At 41.0% G+C, this 21,162-nt stretch overlaps 1 protein-coding gene across 2 annotated transcripts in view; it reads right to left on the bottom strand.

Moving 5' to 3' along the window:
* TTC21A (tetratricopeptide repeat domain 21A) overlaps window positions 1–21,162 on the bottom strand; it is a 99,084-nt gene that overhangs the window by 66,410 nt on the left and 11,512 nt on the right. For both annotated transcript variants that reach the window (XM_089673135.1, XM_089673134.1), the window contains 8 exons: window positions 19,061–19,227; window positions 15,111–15,227; window positions 13,304–13,461; window positions 11,409–11,493; window positions 8,446–8,544; window positions 4,559–4,751; window positions 1,543–1,640; window positions 332–532 (listed from right to left, as the gene is read on the bottom strand). In XM_089673135.1, coding sequence (XP_089529261.1) covers window positions 332–532; window positions 1,543–1,640; window positions 4,559–4,751; window positions 8,446–8,544; window positions 11,409–11,493; window positions 13,304–13,461; window positions 15,111–15,227; window positions 19,061–19,227 — 1,118 coding nt within the window. The remainder of the gene's footprint in view (window positions 1–331; window positions 533–1,542; window positions 1,641–4,558; window positions 4,752–8,445; window positions 8,545–11,408; window positions 11,494–13,303; window positions 13,462–15,110; window positions 15,228–19,060; window positions 19,228–21,162) is intronic.

The following is a 21,162-nucleotide window of genomic DNA, read 5'->3' as shown; positions in this document are numbered from 1 at the left end:
CAGCTCCCCTATGTTGTGAAGATGAAGGGGGGGGGTGTTCTGTAGTTCAGCAAAAGGCAACTGGGCAGAGAAGAAATCATGCCTTCAATTTTCTGTTCAGTAAAGGTTCTATGTTGTCAGCCCACAACAGGAAATTAGTAGCGAAGTGCAAGATCAATAGGTATTCTGTACTGTGCAGGAATAAAACATTCAGAGATGTACTGCATATGTTTTTTTATTTATTATGCCCTGACACTAGTAAATAGGTGGAGTAGGAAATAATTAGAACTAGACAAATCTTGTGAATTTCCATCAAAAAATAGTGGTGAAGTTCCATAAAAGCAACTTTTACCTGCTTTGGACAAAATTCCAAATACATTTTCACAACATCAACAATAAACGTGGGGTCCAATTTTTCTAAGTATTCCACCCCCAGGGGAAGACTGTTTAATGTGGCAAAGTGCATCTCCAATGATTCTCTCAGATGGTCTAATATAATCTTCTCTTCTTTTCCCTTCTTGGATGCAAGGACAGCTTCCACATAGCATAACTCCTGCAAAAAGAAGCACATACTTTATATACTGTAACCACTGGTACAGACTTCTAGGTATACAGCAGTAGCTACAACTGCTTGCTCAAAACTGTACAATATGTTACACAGAACACAGCTACTCCTGCTAAATGTTAAATGATCAGCAGCCTATAGGTCTCATCAGACCACAGGACGTGGTTCCAGCAATCCATGTCCTTAGTCTGCTTGTCTTCAGCAAACTGTTTGCGGGCTTTCTTGTGCATCATCTTTAGAAGAGGCTTCCTTCTGGGATGACAGCCATGTAGACCAATTTGATACAGTGTGCGGCGTATGGTCTGAGCACTGACAGGCTGACCCTCCATCCCTTCAACCTCTGCAGCAATGCTGGCAGCACTCATACGTCTATTTCCCAAAGACAACCACTGGATATGATGCTGAGCACATGCACTCAACTTCTTTGGTCGACCATGGTGAGGCCTGTTCTGAGTGCAACCTGTCCTGTTAAACTGCTGTATAGTCCTGGCCATCATGCTGCAGCTCAGTTTCAGGGTCTTGGCAATCTTCTTATAGCCTAGGCCATCTTTATGTAGAGCAACAATTCTTTTTTTCAGATCCTCAGAGAGTTCTTTGCCATGAGGTGCCATGTTGAACTTCCAGTGACCAGTATGAGAGAGTGAGAGCGATAACACCAAACTTAACACAACTACTCCCCATTCACACCGGAGACCTTGTAACACTAACGAGTCACATGACACCGGGGAGGGAAAATGGCTAATTGGGCCCAATTTGGACATTTTCACTTAGGGGTGTACTCACTTTTGTTGCCAGAGGTTTAGACATTAATGGCTGTGTGTTGAGTTATTTTAAGGGGACAGCAAATTTACACTGTTATACAAGCTGTACACTCACTACTTTACATTGTAGCAAAGTATCATTTCTTCAGTGTTGTCACATGAAAAGAAAGAATAACATATTTACAAAAATGTGAGGGGTGTACTCACTTCTGTGAGATGCTGTAGATGTTTATTTACCTTTGATCTTCCCAGTGATTGCTGCACCTCACGCAGGAAATCCAGCTGCTGTTCTGCATCTTCCAGGTTGTTTTGGAGTATCTGGCACCATATAATACCTAGAACATATAGAAAAACATGGGTTCTGCTTACCTACAACAACACCTTAAATTGTAAGTGATGGGTTATGTTATCTCCCCAAATTACTAAAAGAAAGGTTGTGCATGTGACGTTTATGGGATTTCTTTTTTGTTTTACAACCTCCATTCTCTTGTTTTATCTTTCTTTCCCTCTCCCCCTTTTTTTTGCTCCCTTTTTCCCTCTTGCTGGTGTTGTGATAACCAAGCATCACATACAGAGAGTGTCCTACAGTTTACTGTTTTGGCTTTGCAGTTATGCTCATAAAGCAACAATATTAAACTGAAGCTCATGCAGTATGTACTGTAATACCCTCCAAAATAAATGTCCTTGGCTACCCCTCAAAACATAATACACGCCTAAAGTGTTACTAAACACACAACAGTAAAATCAGTCTGTGTATGCAGTAAAGCATGCTTGTTATACTCACTGTGGAACCTAAGGGGTTAATCCTCTGCATTGTGTAAAAAGGATGTTTGATTCTGTTTTCTCTGATCCTCCCCTTGATGTTTGATTCTGTTTTCTCTGATCCTCCCCTTCTTCCACTGTTCCCATTCCATCTGCTGATAGAACAGAGCCTTGGGGGCAAGCTGCACATGCCTAGTTTGGTGTGTATTGCTAGGGAGTTTTTTTTTCTTGGGAGAGTGCATGTGATCAGCACAGGGCCAATCAGCACTGCTTGCTCAGACAGAGGGTCAGGGGTCCTGCAGCCTCATAGCACAATCAGGGGAGAAAGAAAACTCTTCCTATAAGCTTTAACCAGTGACCTTGATATAGTGAAGGTTGCAATGCTGGTTCAGAGCTGGAAACACCTGAGCCCGAGAGTGGGATTAATGCTAAACTAGTTAATAAAATATATGCTTTTTCTGATTGTGATTAAACAAATATCCAACAGGGGATTGATCCCACTGAAAAATTATGATCCTTATTGTTGTTTAATATCTTTATTATGCTATTCATAATTTAAAAAAAATGAAATTCTGAACCATTTCTTTTCATTGTGGCCCTCAACCAGTTACCAAATCACTTAAGTGCCCGGTCACACCGATGCGATTACAGGTGCAATTTGCGATTAAATTTGCATCTAATGAATGTGAATGTCAATGTCTTAACATGTGCTATTTGCTGCAATTTCTAAAGTAGTTCTTGCATTACTTTTTCTGCAGTTTTGTTGCGATTTTACATACATAGAATATAATGGAAATCGCACTGCAAATTGGAAGAAATTGTTGAAAATCTTAACAAGTAGCAATAAAGTCTTCAGAAATCGCACCTGAAATCACGCTGAAATTGCACACAAATTGCGTGATTTTAAATTGAAGCGGTGTGACCGGTGACTAAGCCCTGGTTCACACTGACGCGATTTCATGTGCGATTTGGGTATTGAAATCATACCTGAAATCAGATCTAATGAACGTGAATGTGAGTGTCTTAACATTTGTGATTTGCTGCAGTGCGATTTCAGAAGTAGTTCTTGTATTACTTTTGCTGCAGTTTATTGCGATTTCACATACATAGACTACAATAGAAATCGCAAAACGCAAGAGTATCTAAATTTGTGACATTTGTGATAATTTTTATTAACCCTTTCCTAGTTTTCTCCTGCTGTTCAAGCCTGACCGCCACATTGTTCCTCCATGTGACTAGTACAGCCCCAGCCCACATTCCCTCTGATGTCCCCTCTAACAAGTAGCAGAGCATGGAAATTGAAAGAAATCACCAGAAAACACAATGGAAAATGCAAGAAATCATTGGGAAATCTTCACAAGTTGCAAACATATCTTCACAAAAGGGGTGAATTTGCAAACAAAATGCACGATTTTAAATCGCAATCAAGTGTGAACCAAGCCTAAGGGGCCCTCACACTTCAAAAGGTTGAGCACCCCTGGTGTAATTCCTCTTTTTTTTTAACCACTTCCAGTCCGGACACTTTTACCCCCTTCCTGTCCAGGCCAATTTTCAGATTTCAGCGATATCACACGTTGAATGACAATTGAGCGGTCATGAAACACTGTACCCATATGAATTTTTTAGCATTTTTTTGAGACAGATAAAGCTTTATTTTGGTGGTATTTAATCACCACTGGGATTTTTATTTCTTTTTACACTGATTGCTTTTACACCCATAAAGGCTGTAAAAGCAATCATTTCTCTTTCTCTCTGGCTGCATTCTTGCAGCCACTGAGAACTACTGTGTGAGCTGTGATTGGTCACAGCTTGTCACATGGTACAAGGCTGTTGTGAATAGCCTTGTACCATGTGACCTCTGTGATCATTCACAGATTTCACACGTAGTAAGCAATGATGTCAGAAGTGACATCTTGCTTACTACTCTGCATGTGATCACTGATTGGCCAATCAGTGATTACATGATCGGGACCTCGCAGAGAGGTCCTGTACAACGATCAGTGTTCCACTGTGCCTGGAAGACACAGTGGGCACTGGATCGCGGTGCTGCACGCTCCCAGGGAGCGCGCACAAGCAGGGTGCGGGGAGGCCGTTTATAAACATCCACCTGACCCTGCACTGCCACCGTCCAACCGTTTATATACAACAGTCGGACGGGAGGTGGTTAATTAAAAACTGTTGCTACAGCTGTTCAAGCACCCAGTGTTAAACTTTGTCCCAACTTTTTTAAGTGTCAGTTTTCCTGGACAGCACGGCCTGCATGAAAAATGTAGGCCATGTGAAAAAAAATGTAATTAGCATACTAACTGCTATCTTTACATGACAGTGGTCCTTCAATATACCTTCTTTAAATACCAAGCATTTGCTTGTTTTAGACTATATTCATTAGGCTGCATCCATGACACTGAGACATGAGAGTAACTGTCACTATGACAAATAACAATTGTTATAAGTTACTATATTGCACTTATGATTATATACAGCTACACACCTGTAAGGGCTTCTACATGATTTACATCCAGCTTCATAGCAGCAGAATACCAGTTAGCAGCTTCAGACACATTGCCTTGATACATGTGCAGTTTGCCCAGATCTACAGCAAGCTCAGCATGTTCAGGAGATTTATTGTACGTGCGCTCCAGGAACCCAGAGATCTCTTGTAGAATTGATCTGTTCCTTCCACACTGTAGAGGAAATTATACTTTTAAAAAGGCACGTGCCCGCAAGAAAGGAATGATAGGAGAAGACAGCAATTCACTGACTTAACCTGTTAGGCCTCATTCACATGGGCAGCAGTAAAAACAGGCAGTTGATCTGTGTTTTTTACGCCCCTCTAAACTGTACAATGGTGGATTGCCCAGGCCAGGATGCTTTAGTTCGCAGAGGAGCAGCAAAAATTATACAGCATGTGGCCTCAGTCACATGTGTGCCACTTTCTACCACAATCTCTGGTTGATTGCTTTTCAGAGGGTGGTAGAGCAGCAGCTGTCAGGCATTCATTATTCAATCCCGTCACCTGTTGAATGCCCATTTTTTTAAAATCTTAACAGGGATTTTCTATTGAAATACCTCACGCAACTGCAACCAATAGTTTGGCTCATGGTTTTGGCCCCATTCACATGGATGGGTTGCATTTGGTGGTAGTACTGCCTGCCCAATGTAATGTGCTGTATAATTTTTGCTGCGCCACAGCAATATACACTACCCCCTCTGGCTGCTATTACACAATTGAGGTGGGTGGTTGAGGGGCTGTAAAAATGTAAATAAAGCGCCTGTTTTACTGCCCCTGATCCCCATGTGGACAAGGCCTGTCATAGTTGGTGTTCAGTACCACCGTCAATTGCAATCCATTCAGATAAATTGTGCCAGAGAAGCAAGCGCAAGCCAAACGCTTGGTTTAGGGTTGCAGAAGAGTAAACAAATCCTTGTACAGCTGAGAAAAAAAAAGAGTATTCAGGAGACGGTAGTATTGCTTCCTGAATGCCTGGCAGCCACTGCTCTATCCCTCCTGAAACGCAATCCACCACATTTTCAGAGGAGAGCATCATCAATATAAACAAAAAAGTCATGTAATGATAATTTCAATGTTGGTAAGCCATGTTGAATAACCATCCACAGTGTCCAGGACAAAGATTGTGTAAAGAGCTCCCAAGTATGTCATGCTTACAGAGACTAACACTGTCTACATGGCTTATTGGCCCCTTCTGATCACATGGCATATCTTCACTAATGGGGCCACAATGGCACCTGCCTTGAGCTAACAAAACCATCCAGTCCACCATCAGTCTTGTAAGAAATTAAGTACAGATTGTGGTACCCACCTTTTAAATGTAGCCAAAGCCTGTATCCCATTGAAATGGAAAGACCCAACCCCCTGTCCATTGCACTCTGGTTTCACAAAGATGAGGACAGGAATCACATGGAAGACTTTTGGCCAGCAATAAACATGATACTTACAAGACCTGGTTCCACTGGAACTGTTATATCTTTTTCAAAAGAAGGGAAGGCCCCACCAGCAGAGGACCACTTCCCTCCAGCTGGAGACCCTCCATCTATCTAGACTGCCCCCGCCCGAAGGAACAAAGATCCCCTTTACCCCTCCTCATAACCCCCACACTTTTTTTTTCTTTCTTCCACCTCTCCCCCCTTTGCCTTTTTTAGCACTTACATGGATGCACTGAGCAGGCTAGATACTGAGGCATGAGAATCAGAAAAGAAATGTAAAAAGTCCTGCATAAGAAGGTAATGGAACTTTATAAAGATGGTAAAGTATATACAAAGATGTCCAAAGCCTTGAATTTGCCAGTCAGTACTGTTCAATCACATATTAAGAAGTGGAAAATTCAGGGGATCTCTTGATATCAAGCCAAGTACCGGTAGACCAAGAAAGATTGCAGCCACAACTGCCAGAAGAATTGTTTGGTATACAAAGAAAAACCCACAGGTAACCTCAGGAAATATACAGGCTGCTCTGGAAAAAGACAGTGTGGTTGTTTTGAAGGAGCACAATACAATGATACTTGAACAAAAATGAGCTGCATGGTCAAGTTGACAGAAAGAAGCCTTTAGTGTGCCAATGTCACAAAAAAAGCCTGGTTACAATTCAGTATGTCTGACAACACCTTGACATGATTTACGGGGGGTTTTTGTGGCTGTACTTGGCTTGGTATGAAGATATCCCCGAATTGTCCATTTCCTAATTAGTGATTTAACAGTACTGACTGGCATATTCAAGGTGTTGGACATCTTTTTATATCCTTTCCTATCTTTATAAAGTTACATTACCTGGTGATGGAGGCCAATGGAGAGAGGGCTTCCCTTGCGGCCAAGTTTCCGGACTCCCTGAGAGTGGGACAGTGGGAGTCAGGCCCAAAGTTGCACAGGTTGCCTGTAGGAGTGCTAGTTGGTGGTCCACTCAGAAGCACAGCTGGTGTACAGAGACAGGTCTGCAGACTGGTGGCGCCTGTTTGTGGTATGCAAGCCCTTCCGGGATTTAGATGTTTACTGGGTAGTTGGTTCAAGCCAAGGTCAGGTACCAGGTGGGAATCAGAGCAGACGTAGTCAGATGGGATAGCAGAGGTCATACACAGAGGAGTGAGAGAGTATCCGTAAGCCAAGCTGAGGTCAGATCAGGTGTAAAGCAGAGTAGACAGGTCCAGGAGCAAGCCGAGTCGGTAACAGGAAAACACAGGTCAGAATCACAGGAAACAGGAACCAGGAACAGGGCACGGGGAGCTAGAGATCATCCAGAAACTAGAGAAAGTGATGAGCCTCCTTATAAAGGCCGTCTGGCACCAGACTGAGGCTGATGTGTACTTCTGCGGCCATGTAGAGTACTGGCAGAAATACCAGATCTTTCAGAACTTTTGCCGAGGACAGGACCCTGACAATTACCTTGTTACTCAGGTCTTTTTACAGTTCTTTTCTGATCCTCATGTCTCTAGCCTGCTCAGTGCATCCATGTAAGAGTTAACAAACTCCTTGACTATTTATACACAGACATTAATTGCAATTTTAAAAGCCACAGATGTGGGAAATTAAACTTTAAAGACCATTTTAACCCGTGTGTGTCACTTTGTGTGTCTGTACCAAGGCCTAAACATTTCAGGGTATGTAAACTTTTGATCAGAGCCGTATTGGTGATTTCTGTTATCATTATATAATAAAAAGGAGTCAAACAACTATATGATGATAAATGGCTTTATATGATCACTATGCTTAAATAAAAGAAATTTTTTGGCATGATCAGTCATATTTTCAATATAAATGCCAAAATTTCACGATTTTTGCCGGGATATGCAAACTGTTGAGCACAGCTGTATATCTCCTTCATCTCAGCAGACTTACAGAGCACCAGGGGATGGAACAGATGCGGAGTATGTACTGCTATGGCAGCAAACATTGAAGCAACCCTGTTGCTTTGCCCTGCACAGACTGAGCACAGGTTCACTTTAAGCACTTACACATTTCTCAGTTTCTTTGCTCAAGGATGTTAATAAAACTGCCATACTTCTCTGCTCACATTGCTTCGCTATGGTGCTTAACTGTGGAGGACTGGCAGTCACAAGGGCTACCTGGGTTAACAACCATGTTCTTCTGTACACAAAGGGGCTCCGTGGGATTATCACAGACATGCAGGTCATTTAAAAAGCATGGACAGGAAATCACTAACACAAGGAATCATGAAACTAGGAAAAGATATACATTTCAAAATAACTGAGGAAGAATTAAAATTGTATCCAACTTTACAAGACAATACATGGTTACAGCTCTCTTCAAAATAAAATGTGTCTTAATTTATAATTATTTGGTTTCTTTGAATACTGAAAAATCCTTGGCTCAACTATCATTTGTCTCTGGTAAAAGAACACATCTTACCAAGCTGCAAATTACACGGAACTTCTGGAAGTGAAGGACTGGGTTCCGGGGCTCCATCATCTCCACAGCATTGATCAGGTCTTTCACGTAGGTGAGAGCCTAAAGCAACCCATGCCATAAAAAGTATTAGCATACTCATTAACATAAAAACATTAATGTTCACAATGTCCTGGAATGACACATGATCCAGTTATTCTCTACTGCATCTGTACTACAAACCAGAAATTCTAAATAAACCAAAGTGTATATATCAAAGTGATATGTAAAAACTGCTATTTTGGGACAAGGAAGAGTTTTTCTTTTTTAATGATAACCTTAGATTGTACGCCTTGAGGGTTAGGGACTGATGTGAATGCACAATATATATGTGTAAAGCGCTGCATAAACTGACGGCGCTATATAAGTACCTGAAATAAATAAAATAAATAAATTGCCTTGAAATAATTATTTTTACGTCTACAGATTTTACAGGCAAAAACGTGAAAGAAAAAAGAATAATATTTTTTTCCAGTTTTGTCCAGTGACAATCTCAAACCAGCTGTTACTGGAGATACAAACCATGTTTTTGTTATTATTTATCCTTTTTAATATGATACTCTTGATGTCCCTGATACAACAAATACATGTGTCTTCTTAAACCAAAAATAAAAAAAATATCAAAATGGATACAAAAATAAAAAAAAAGGAAGGAAGAGAATAAAATTTGCTAAGGAGAAAAGATGAAGTATGTAACTACACCAGTGTTATTCAACCTTTTTTCAGTCAAGGCACCTTTTAAAATTATGGACAATCCTGAGGCACCCTTTAAAATTATGGACAGTCTTGAGGCACCCCATTCTAAAATGTGAAAAACTATTCTAATAGTTTTATATAACTCAGCAACATCCACACATGTAGGACACCCAACATTAGAGGTCTTTACTCTTCCAAAGCAAATACACTTTTGCACACTGGTACTGACTAATATTCCAGTGTTTTTCTTCTTCCTCAGTTTTTATCCATCACTGAGCTAATGTGACCCCAGCACTGATGGAGGGGGGCAGGGGAGGGTCAAACTAGTCATTGGTTGTCAGGGCGCTGGCAGCTAGAAGTTCGTAATGGTGCACAATGAAAACCTGTGGCTTTCTGTAACTAAAAACGAAGGCTTGTTCCACACACTGGCTTGTATACAAGTTTTGAGCAATTTTTAGACATTTGCCAAGGCACCCTTGAAGAAACGTCAAGGCACCCTGGTTGAGAAAGGCTGAACTAGACACTAATCAATATGGAATTAATTAGGAAAGAATTTTAGAAAAATTAGAATTGAATCAAACAGAATAGAAAACAAAGGAATAGAATACAGCAATAGAATAGATTAGAAAATACAGGAAGAGAATAAAATAAAATAGAATAGAATAGAAAGAAATAAAAACAAAAAAGAATAGAATAGAAAAGAAAAGAATAAATATAGCCATCTTTTGAAATTCAAATTTCCAATTGATTAAAAATGAACAAATATATGAAACAAATCCGATTATACAAAATGAATTCCAAAAATGAATCATTCTAACATAACGAATATGACAAAATTAAATTATTAATCTAATGAACGAATACGAAACAAAACAAATGTTTCCGCCATGCACATCACTATTTTACAATATACAGGTTTGCTTTCAAAGCTCCTGGGATCAGGTCATAAAAGAATGCAATGTGATTCTGTAACAACTGAATGATCATTGCATCTGACTATATTGCAGATCTTTTAGTGGGAGCCACTGTGATTGGCACAGACCAGGACATATGTTGTCAAGTTTCTTAAATGAAAAATAAACTCTTAGCTTTTTGAATTTGAGGAAAAAAAAGATTATGTGAATACATTCTGTTTCAAAGAAAAAGTATAATTAAAAGTAAAACTGCAGCCCTGCAACAGTTATATAAGATGTGCAGCTATACATTGGTGTACAGGTGTACCTTGGTTTACGAACGCCTCGGTTAACATAATTTTTGGTTTACGAATGAAAATCCATTGAAAATAATGCCTCGGTTTACAAATTTTTTCCCAACATGAAGCAACTTTCCCCAGGATGCATTGCACCTGGGAGGTTTATAGCGCAGGCGCCGTGCCTTTAAAGTGCACTTTATAAAGAGTTTTGAACAGATAAGACTTTTTTTTTACTTTTTTCTGACCTCCGAAACGGATGAATTGGTTTTCCATGCATTTACAAATTTTTTTCGCAATACGAAGCAAGTTTCCCCAGGATGAACTGTGCCTGGGAGGTTTATAGCGTCGGCACTGTGCATGCTGGAGTCTGTGGATAGCACGTGGCGTCGAGTGTGGAGGTGTTGGAGCGGTTTTTGCATCGAGTTTTGGAGCCATTCTGGAAAGTTTTTAACATGTCCCTGTACAGTATTTATGCCTTTAAAGTGCACTTTATAAAGCGTTTTGAACAGATAAAAGGCTTTTTTTACTTTTTTCTGACCTCCAAAACCGATTAATTGGTTTTCAATGCATTCCTATGGGAAACCGTGTTTCGGTTTACAATGTTTTTGCAATGCGAAATTCCTGGAGAACGCATTAAATTCATAAACTGAGGTACGCCTGTATTTGTTTTTCCAAAAGATCATCCTGTACAGGAAAGACAGAGTTTACAGAGAAGATGGGGCAGAGTTTTCACCAGGCCAGCTAACAGTGTATAATGGCCAGTCTACAGAAGAAACAGACTTCTTCTTTTCTGTTCCAAACCCCTACTAATCCTAGTTGCCAGCAATGACATAGATGAGTTGGAATTTGCTCTATCTATTCAGCAATTGATGGTGTAAACTGGGCAGTGCCAACCAAGTGCAATGGTACAATACAAATTCCATGTCCTAGCTGCATCTACATAAGAGAACCTAGGAACAGATATTGGGATGTATATGAGTATGCCATATACAGATTAACCCATCCACAGGTTTCCAACCCCATCACACCATAAACTAACCTTTGGTATATTTCCTTCCCTTGTTAGTGAGTATATGGCTAACATCTGAAAGGCATCAATGTTTTTTCCATCTATTGATAAGATGCTAAAAATAAATAAATAAATAAATAAAAGCAATTAAACCAGACAAAGTATACATATATACAAATATATGCTCTGCGTATGTGTGTGGAGTGTCTAAGGACCAGGCTGGAAGTGGTGCAGGGTCATTTGTATGTTTAGTGCTACATAAATAGTGGTAGTTCATTAAGAAGTTATAGAAGATGTCTGTATGGAGGGGTTGGGGTGCTATTTGCAGATGAAGCTGGTCATCTGTTTTCATGCAGTCATGAACTCCATCAGTTTACCACTGGGTATGAAGTGGTGAAAACCAAATATACAACATAAATATGAGCCCTGTACACCTCAAAAAGATTGTCTTTTTTCCTTTGGTAAATCAACCCCAGTCACTTTCTAGGTAGGGCCTGTGTTGATGGGCTTTTGTTTACTACTGACTAACTAACCGCTTTTCTCTCCAACACATACAGGGGTTGATTTACTAATACCGGGGAGTGAACAATCTGGAGCAGTTCTGCACAGAAATCAGCTTCCAGGTTTTATTGGCAAAGCTTAATTGAACAAGCTGGAACTGATGGGCTACCATGCACAGCTGCACCAGATTCTGCGTGCACCAGTTTTAGTAAATGGCCCCCACAGTATATCAATAGGAATTCAAAACCAACGTGAAGAAGGTCAACAGCAGGAAAAATGCACCTATAATGAATTGTGAATGGTCTCAGAAGTGTCTCAAACTGATGTCAAAACTCATTGCATTTGCCCACGAACACATGTCCATATTGTACTTTGAGATCCTGCTCAGTATGGACAGAAAAACAAATGCAAAAATGATAAATGAGTTAGATCATAAGTTGATTTTCAGGGGACAATATACTGGCCTAAGGAAGAGTAAAATCAGTCATGCATAGCTCGGCTATGGTGACTGTAATAGGTACATTTACCTGTAATCACTGTGACGGTTGAAGACCAAAAGAGTAGAGATGACAGTAAAAGTAGAGGGAAGGGGGAAGGACTATGGTGATCCATGTTAGAATACAGGCTCCAGCTGATCTAATAGACATCTTCTATAAATGCCCCTGGAGGTATCCCCCTCAAAGCTATAAAATAAAATGTTGAACCTGAAAGAGGTTCCAGGGCAGACCCCAAATTGGCTGGTGAAATAATATCTACCAGATGGCTTGAGAATGACATGAAATCTCCTGGGAAGAACTTATGGCAGTAGTCAGCAAAGGAGAGTCTGTACTGAGCTGCTGTGCCTAGCTCCCATGTAACAGGACTAAACTGTCTGAAAATGGCTGGACTGACAGGTGGAATGTTTTACTGATAGGAAATAGATGTGAATGAGATACTCTCATTGCTGTACCTTTAGGGACCATGCACACTGGCTTAAAAAATGGCAGTGCTCTTGGTGAAAAAAATGCTAATTTTTGTACTAGCGTTTAATGTTTTGGGGGTTCTTTTGCCAGAAAGTCTATTTTCTATTTGTGCGTTGCTATACATATCCAATAGTTGGGGACCACACTTTTCAGAGGTGCCTTGAAGCAGCAGTGTGGCTTCACAAGTATTTGTAAATGTTTGTTGGCGTACGTTTGTATTCTTTTATATATTGCCCTGCCTATGTTCTCCTTTCCCCTCTTTTGCTAGTTTCAAAGCAATCAAATCAACTTCAGATTAGATTTCAGGTAAGTATACTAGTAGTAATCCAAAACAAATTTGGATTACATTTCATATCTGCTTATAATTAAATTTGAATGAATTTGAATTAGTATGCGAGTGGCGTAAAAGGTAGCTTTAATATTTGCTTAGAATATTGCTTTATACACCATTGTGTTCTTTACCGTTGTGCTGTTTCAAGGCTTTGGTCCCAGTCTTGCTGTGCTAGAACATATCTCATCTTTAAAGTCAGTGCTATTAGAAATTTAGGAAAATTAACAATGATCTGGTTAATTATATCCAGGGCTCCAGAGTAATTCTTCTGCATTATGAAACATTCAGCCTGCAAAGTAAACCAGCATAATATTAATTATGAAAAGGACAAAGTACAAAACAAACCTGTGGCATACTGTATTTTAGGAAACTTTCATTGTTGCAATCATTACAACAGACCCAAGAACTGCTGTAACATTTGGGCTGTGAAGGGGTTAATAAGTGCCTAATTAACAAGTAAACAACAAAAGAACATGTTATTGCTAGTATATATTTTCAATAAATTGGGAAATTTCTGTTATCAATTACTAAACATTTCATGATATACATAGAAAAAAGAATACCTATTCACTGTGCATATGCCACTGTGAAAGGGTATGTAAATCCTAACAATGAGCTTCTCTTATTTGCTCCCTTTTGATTTGTTAAATAAACCACTGAAAGTGTGTCACTTTAGTTTCATAGGTTTTGTTTGAAAAGTAAAAATGCTTGTTCATCCCGATAGAACTTCAATACCATCCTGTGTCCTCTGTAGTAACGTACGATATTATTAGCCCTGCCTAGCTCACATTCGTGAACTACTGAATACCCCTTATAGTTTGTAGATGTCCCCATCTATTTTTATACCCTCTATGTTATGGTGAAGAGGAAAAAGGAGGTGTCTTGTAGTCCTGTCCTAGGGTGCCAATACTGCTGTGTTATTAGTAAAGCCTGAAAAAAACACTGATGCAGCCACCACATCTGAGGACTAGTAAACTGCTACATATTACATTTTTTGCTTTTGGATTTGGATACATGTTAAATTCAAGCTGAAGGCTGTAACATTATGGTAAGTCCATTGATAAGGCATCTGCAATGGGGATGTTCAGACCTCCTATTTAATATAGTAATTATTTTTTAATATGTCCATATAGTCCAGTCCTCCAAATAATAAAAAAAAAAGCTCATCCCTGAGAGCATATCATTGTAAAAAATACTCAGCTATCCTCATGTCTGCAACAAAAGCAACTTGCATTTGTAAGACATGATGTTTTTTTAAACCTCTGCTGCTATATACAGTGCCTTGAAAATGTATTCATACCCCTTGAGATTTTCCACATTTTGTCATGTTACAACCAAAAATGGAAATGTATTTTATTTGGATTTTATGTGATACACCAACACAAAGTTGTACATAATTGTAAAGTGGAAGGAAAATGATAAATGGCTTTCAAAATTTTTTACAAATAAATATCTGAAAAGTGTGGGGTGCATTTGTATTTAGCCCCCTTTACCCTAAAAATGGGTTGAACATGTAACAGGTTCCAAAGGTGAACTTATCCTTTAAAACAGAAAATATCATATTTGACCACTACAGTGCGCTAAGTATCACAGTGGTATTTTCCATTTCAGATTAAAGAAAAACATTCAACCAGCACAGGCAATAGCGCCATTTGCACAGAACAAATATACTTTCCCTGGGTGAATTGTTCTGTAAATTTTAATAATACACCCCTTTAAGTTGTGATCAGGGGCGGACTGACAACTCATGGGGCCCCCGGGCAATAGGGGATCATGGGGCCCCTGTGTCCTTGCCCAAACTCAAAAAAGCCTATGAAAAAGGTACCAGGGGCATCTCATGGGGCCCCCTACTGACCCCGGGCCCTCGGGCAGTGCCGAAATTTCCAAATGGTCAGTCTGCCCCTGGTTGTGATAGATCAGCACAAAATAATGCATTACCTTTCCAATCATTCCTAACAAGTCTTTGTTGCTCTGCGTTCCCTCTTCAAAATACTTAACACACTTTGCCAAAGAGGGTTCTAGGGTTAAGAGAAGCCATCCTTTCAGCACCAACCCCTAAAAGAAAACAAATTCAGATCAGGAAGCAGATCATGTAAGGCAAGAATACATCACAATAAATTTGAAAACTCGTATTTATCTCCCACAATGGAAAATAACGTCACATTTTTAGAAAGTTTTTTTCCTCCAAATTAAACTAAGCCCATGCTTTAAAGGACATATGGTATACCTACCTTCCCAGGGGCCCAAGTCTTCACTGCTTTAGTGATCACCAGCTGCCGCAGGTGCCAACACAGGCTGTAGTGGTGTATGAGCCAGTAAAAGGAAACACAGTGTGAGGCGGGAGGCACAGGTATTCCCACACACAGAAGTGTTGGATACCCAAAGTGGCCAGGGAACAGTAAAGTGTTGGTGGCTAAAGAAATGGACCATCAGAAAAGTATGTATACAGCATCTTATTTTTCCAGCGTGGGCTTGGCTAAGTTTGAACTTTGTAGTGACAGGGTCACTTTACAATGCTCTAGTCACGACAGAAATAGATGGGCTGCTACTGATGACTTTTCTGAACATGCTAGTTCCCTGGCTGTGCTACTGAAGATTTGTCTTAAATGCTTTCAGAGTCACTGCCCTGCAACAAGAACAGAGACAAGGCGGGTGATTTACTAAAGGCAAATAGACAGTTCACTTTACAACACACTCTGTAAGAGAATTTGCACCAGAGCTTGGTAAATGAGGAAAAGCTCTGCTGACTTCCATTGTCTAATCATGTGCAAGCAAAAATGCTGTTTTTTTTTTCATTTTCCTTGCATGTGATTAGATACTTCTTGCACAATCTTGACCTCATTCACGAAGCTCTGGCGCTAATTCCCTTGCAGCGAGCAATTGCACTTTCAAAGTGAACAGTCTATTTCCCCTTAGTAAATCAACACCAAGGAATACCAGTTTGTGACTCAGGAGTACTAGAGCTAGACAGAGCCACAAAACTGGTCTTTTCAGAAAAAGTCATGATAAAATGCTCTGGCCTTTTCAAGTATTACTCTTGAAAACTGAACTCCAGCCTTACCTTCAGTCTTCCACATTTGTAAAGGCTCCTTTTCTGTATTTAAATTGCTTACTCTGATTTCCTGCACACTGTGAGCTTCTCACAGCGTGCAGCCTCATTTCTTGGCTGGAGAAAGACCAGAAACATCTATCACCCAGCCCACCTGTCCCACCTCTTTTATCACCCTAGGTTCACACCTAAGCATTTTCTGCAGCGTTTTGCAGAAATGCAGTACAGTCCATTTAACATGATTTCCTATAGGACATGTTCACACCTGTAAGTTTCCACCTGGTGTGTTTTTTGGAAAGGGTCAGGGGATTATTTGAATGCAAAATGTTGCATTTTTGGTTCTATAGACTTTAATGGAAACGCTGCAGAAAAGAATGTATTGCGTTTTTGCTGCGTTATTGCCACATTTTTCAAGTGTTTTGCAGTTTGCTTTTCAAATCTGCCTAGCAACAAGAAAAATAAAAAAAACTGAAAAAACCCCCCCCCCAAAAACGCAATTCAAAACACAATGCAGAAATGGCTCAAACCCAACCTGCATAGGTGTGAACCTAGCCTGCATTGAATTTTAGTGTTTTCAGTTATGTCAGCAAAAAATCACATGTGGGCATTATTTAGGGCAGTCTACATGCATATACAGCCTGCCTAAGAATGCCCACTTCTCCAGATTAAAATCCATGCATCAAGGCATTTGCATAACTCCTCCAAAAGCCATCCCACTTTTTGCATCAAGGCTAAGGACTCTTGAGAGGAGAACTGGGTCTAAAATATAATACATAATAAAAACAGAAAACATTTGTTGATTGGGGGGGGGAGACAAGGGAGGGCAGAATATAAGCAGATACATTTCTAGCTTTAAGGAAACAAGAATATTTCAAAGTTGAAGCTAAACTCCAGGCTGATATAAAAACATCACTTATTTAGTGGTTTATTCCTTTAGGTCGCTTTCACACAGGGAGGCTCCGTTTCAATCAGCAGAGGATCTGTGTAATGATCCCCTGCTAATCACAGCAGAGTTGTGGATGACAGTTCTGTGTCCTCTCATTTTCTGCAGAGTAGACATAAACAGAGCCTGTTCTGCTCTATGGATGGGCAGGGGGAAACGGACTGTAAACTATCCATTTACACCCAACTGTCCTCCAAACTGATCCCATTTGATGGAGGGGGACGGATCCCCTTTGGGTTTTTTTTTAGTGGACTGTATCAGATTAGAGGTATGCAGATGTAAATGGACACAAGTCCATTTACATCTGCTGGTCCACAGGGGTGCACCAACCTGAAAAACTGAAAGGCAGACCTGATCAGACCCGTGAAAGGGGCCTTAAAGATATTTAAGTCTATTTCTGATACAAGTAGCATAAATACCCAATCTACCTTGATAACAACCTCTGTCATCTATTGCAAACAGTACTGATAGTGAAAGAGGATGGGTAACGCTGGCAGTGAATCAGGCTCTGTTGAATGCACATGTGCTGAAAGATTCAGACAGCAAGGCTAGTGATTTACCAGTATCTCGCTTCTCCTTCATTGCACAATCAGCTGGTTGTAGGTGGGGAGGTCACAACATTGTATTCATTAAGGCTAGGTTCACATTTGTGCGGGTGGTGCCGCTGCGGATCCACACAAAAATACGTGCAGCTGCACCACCCGCACAGAGAAATGCGGACTCGCGGGTGGGTGTCATTAGTTCTAATGGCATGCCGCCCGCACTGGAAATCGCAATTGTACTGGGAACCTCGGTTCCCGTGCTGGCTGCATTTTCTGAAGAAGTGCAGGGACTTCTTCCCTGAGTGTCCCGGGGCACGGGACTCCATTCAAATGAATGGGCTCTCGTGTCTGTGCAAAACGCGGCCCGCACAGACGCAGATAAGTGAACCAGGGGTAAGGGTGCACTTACACCTGTGAATGCACCTGATGTCGATTACATGCAAAAATCCCAGCAGGGTTTCCTGGTGATTAGCTGCCAGAGGCAGCCCCATTTAAAGCAATGGGAGGCTTCCAGCTCATTGCCGGGAATTCCCAATGGGGTTCTTAAATGTAATAAACATCAGGTGCATTCGCAGGTGTGAATGCACCCTAATTCCAACAGGGAAAAAGGTGTTACCCTCTTGGCTGGTTGTAGGTGGGGAGGTCACAACATTGTATTCATTAAGGCTAGGTTCACATCTGTGCGGGTGGTGCCGCTGCGGATCCGCACAAAAATATATGCAGCCACACCACCCTCACAGAGAAATGAGGACCCGTGGGTGGGTGCCATTAATTCTAATGGCACACGGCCCACACTGGAAATCGCAACTGTACTGAGAACCTCGGTTCCCGTGCGGGCTGCGTTTTCCGAAGAAGTGCAGGGACTTCTTCCCTGCATGTCCCGGGGAAGGGGAATCCATTCAAATGAATGGGCTCTTGTGTCCGTGCAAAACGTGGCCCACATGGCCGCAGAAATGTGAACCAGGGGTAAGGGTGCACTCACACCTGTGAATGCACCCGATGCATATTGTATGCGGGGTTTCCCGGTGATTAGCTGCCAGAGGCATTTAAAGCAATGGGAGGCTGCCAGCTCATTAACGGGAACTCCCACTGGGGTTCTTAAATGTAATCAACATCAGGTGCATTTGCAGGTGTGAATGCACCCCAATTCCAACAGGGAAAAAGGTGATACCCTCTTGGTTGTGCAACAGTGTGTACATAGAGTTGCCCCACAGAATTACAAATCCTTTCCCAGTTTAAACAGTTTTGTGTATTTAGATATTTAACTGGAGTTTAGCTTTAAAAGGATTCTGTCATTGTTCCAACTTGCGTTGCTGGATCAAGTCTGGACAGATCACTTAGGAGCACTGCATACCTCATTTGACCTGTTGGACATTTTCAGCATCCTGTCAACATACTCCTGTGCCTTGTCACTTCTTCCAAGCAGCCACAGAAGTAGTCCTGCATAATAGAGAGCTTTAGGTCCTGCTGACCTTCGGTTTTCTTTTAACTTACTTTCCAGTTCAGAAACCTCCTCACGATCTGTGAGAAATATGCAATGAAATATTACATAAATGAAATATATACATTTTACACAATAAAAGTCATTGGGAACAACAAGGTGAATTTTTTTTTTTACTACACCAATCCATAAAAAATATTTATTGAATTTCCAGCATATACTGTATATCTTCCCTCAGATGGAAGACCAGTGTTAGAGAAGAGGGCTCAGACAACTAGCTATACTTACTGGGACTAATGATCCTGAAAAAATGTGAACAATAAACAGGTAAATATCCACAACTAATACTTTACTTTAGGCAGAGTCCAAGAGGTTAGATCAACTTTTATCTTTTGAGGACATCAATGGCAAAGTTTTTAAACCTGAGCTGAAGGCTCTCCTATTAGTTTTCATTATAGTGTAACTAACGGCAAAACAATTTTTTTTTTGTTTTGGATAAAGTGGAGATGAATTAGAACCCCCATCAGGTTTTTATTGCTGTCTGTGTTTCTGTTAGGGACATTCATCCTCTCTGTTTGGCCTGTTTACTATTATCAATGAACATAAAAGTAAAAGAAAATCTAAAATTTTGGGTTATCACCAGGCATCCCCTCCTGTGACCAGGATCATAGGGATAGAGCAAGCAGTCACCCGATATAAATCTGCTTTCTTAACATACAATTCATCCCTTCATGCTGCCAAACAAGCCTACTTTGTCATTCTTATTAATACCCTGTCATCCAGTCCTCATCGTCTCTTCTCTACTTTTAACTCTCTACTTTCTCCACCTCCACCACCACCCAGTACCTCACTCACTGCTCACAAGATTTCAAATCATTTCAAAAACAAGATTGACGCAATTCGTAGGGGCATCGCCACTGCACAGACACCCATCCCACTTAGCATACCTTATACTAAACCTCCCTCAACACTTTCCTCTTTTGACCTCGCTACTACCGAACTGGTCATTAAGGTTTTCTCGGAAGCCTGTCTCACTACCTGCCCCCTGGATCCTGTCCCCTCACAATTACTACGGTCACCCTCTCCTTCCATCCTATGCTCCCACACTCACATCTTCAATCTTTCCCTCTCTAATGGTGCCTTCCCCTCCCCTCTAAAGCATGCGCACATCACTCCCATACTTAAAAAGCCCTCCCTGGACCCCACCAACCTGAACAACTTAAGACCCATCATCCTGCTGCCAATTACCTTTAAACTCCTAGAACGCTTAGTCTACAATGGGCTGAGCTCCCACCTCACCGACAACAACCTTCTTGACCCTTTACAGTCTGGCTTTCGCTCACTGCACTTCACTGAAACTGCCCTACTAAAACTCACTAATGATCTACTAACAGCTAAAACCAATGGCCACTACTCCATACTCTTACTACTTGACTTCTCTGCGGCTTTTGATACGGTTGATCATCCCCTCCTCCTCAAAAAACTCCACTCTCTTGGTCTCAGAGACTCTGCTCTCTCCTGGTTCTCCTCCTACCTATCGCAGCGCTCTTTCAGTGTTACCTATAATGCTGCCTCCTCCTCTTCACTCCCTCTTTCTGTAGGGGTGCCTCAAGGATCTGTCCTTGGACCCCTTCTCTTCTCCATCTACACCTCCTCCCTTGGTCACTTGATAAACTCCCACGTCTTTAAGCACCATCTCTATGCTGATGACACACAAATCTATCTTTCTACCCCTCACCTCACCCCTTCAGTCTCCTCTCGCATTACTAACCTACTAAGTGACATATCGGCATGGATGTCACTCCACTTCCTCAAACTCAATCTTTCCAAAACTGAACTCTTAGTATTCCCCCCAGCCTGTGCCCCCCCCCCCCCTGACTTCTCCATCAAGATCAATAACACAATCATCATTCCTCCCCTCATACCAGGGTACTAGGTGTAACTCCCATCTGTCCTTTCACCCCCAAATACAATCACTGTCCAAATCTTGTAGACTTCACCTCCGCAACATCTCC

Source organism: Staurois parvus, unplaced genomic scaffold (genome assembly GCF_062004578.1).
Source record: "Staurois parvus isolate SC_StPar_1 unplaced genomic scaffold, SC_StPar_1.0 ptg000136l, whole genome shotgun sequence".
Taxonomy (NCBI): Eukaryota; Metazoa; Chordata; class Amphibia; order Anura; family Ranidae; genus Staurois; species Staurois parvus.
Note: the sequence above shows the minus strand (reverse complement) of the source record. Positions and strands in the feature narration are given on the sequence as shown.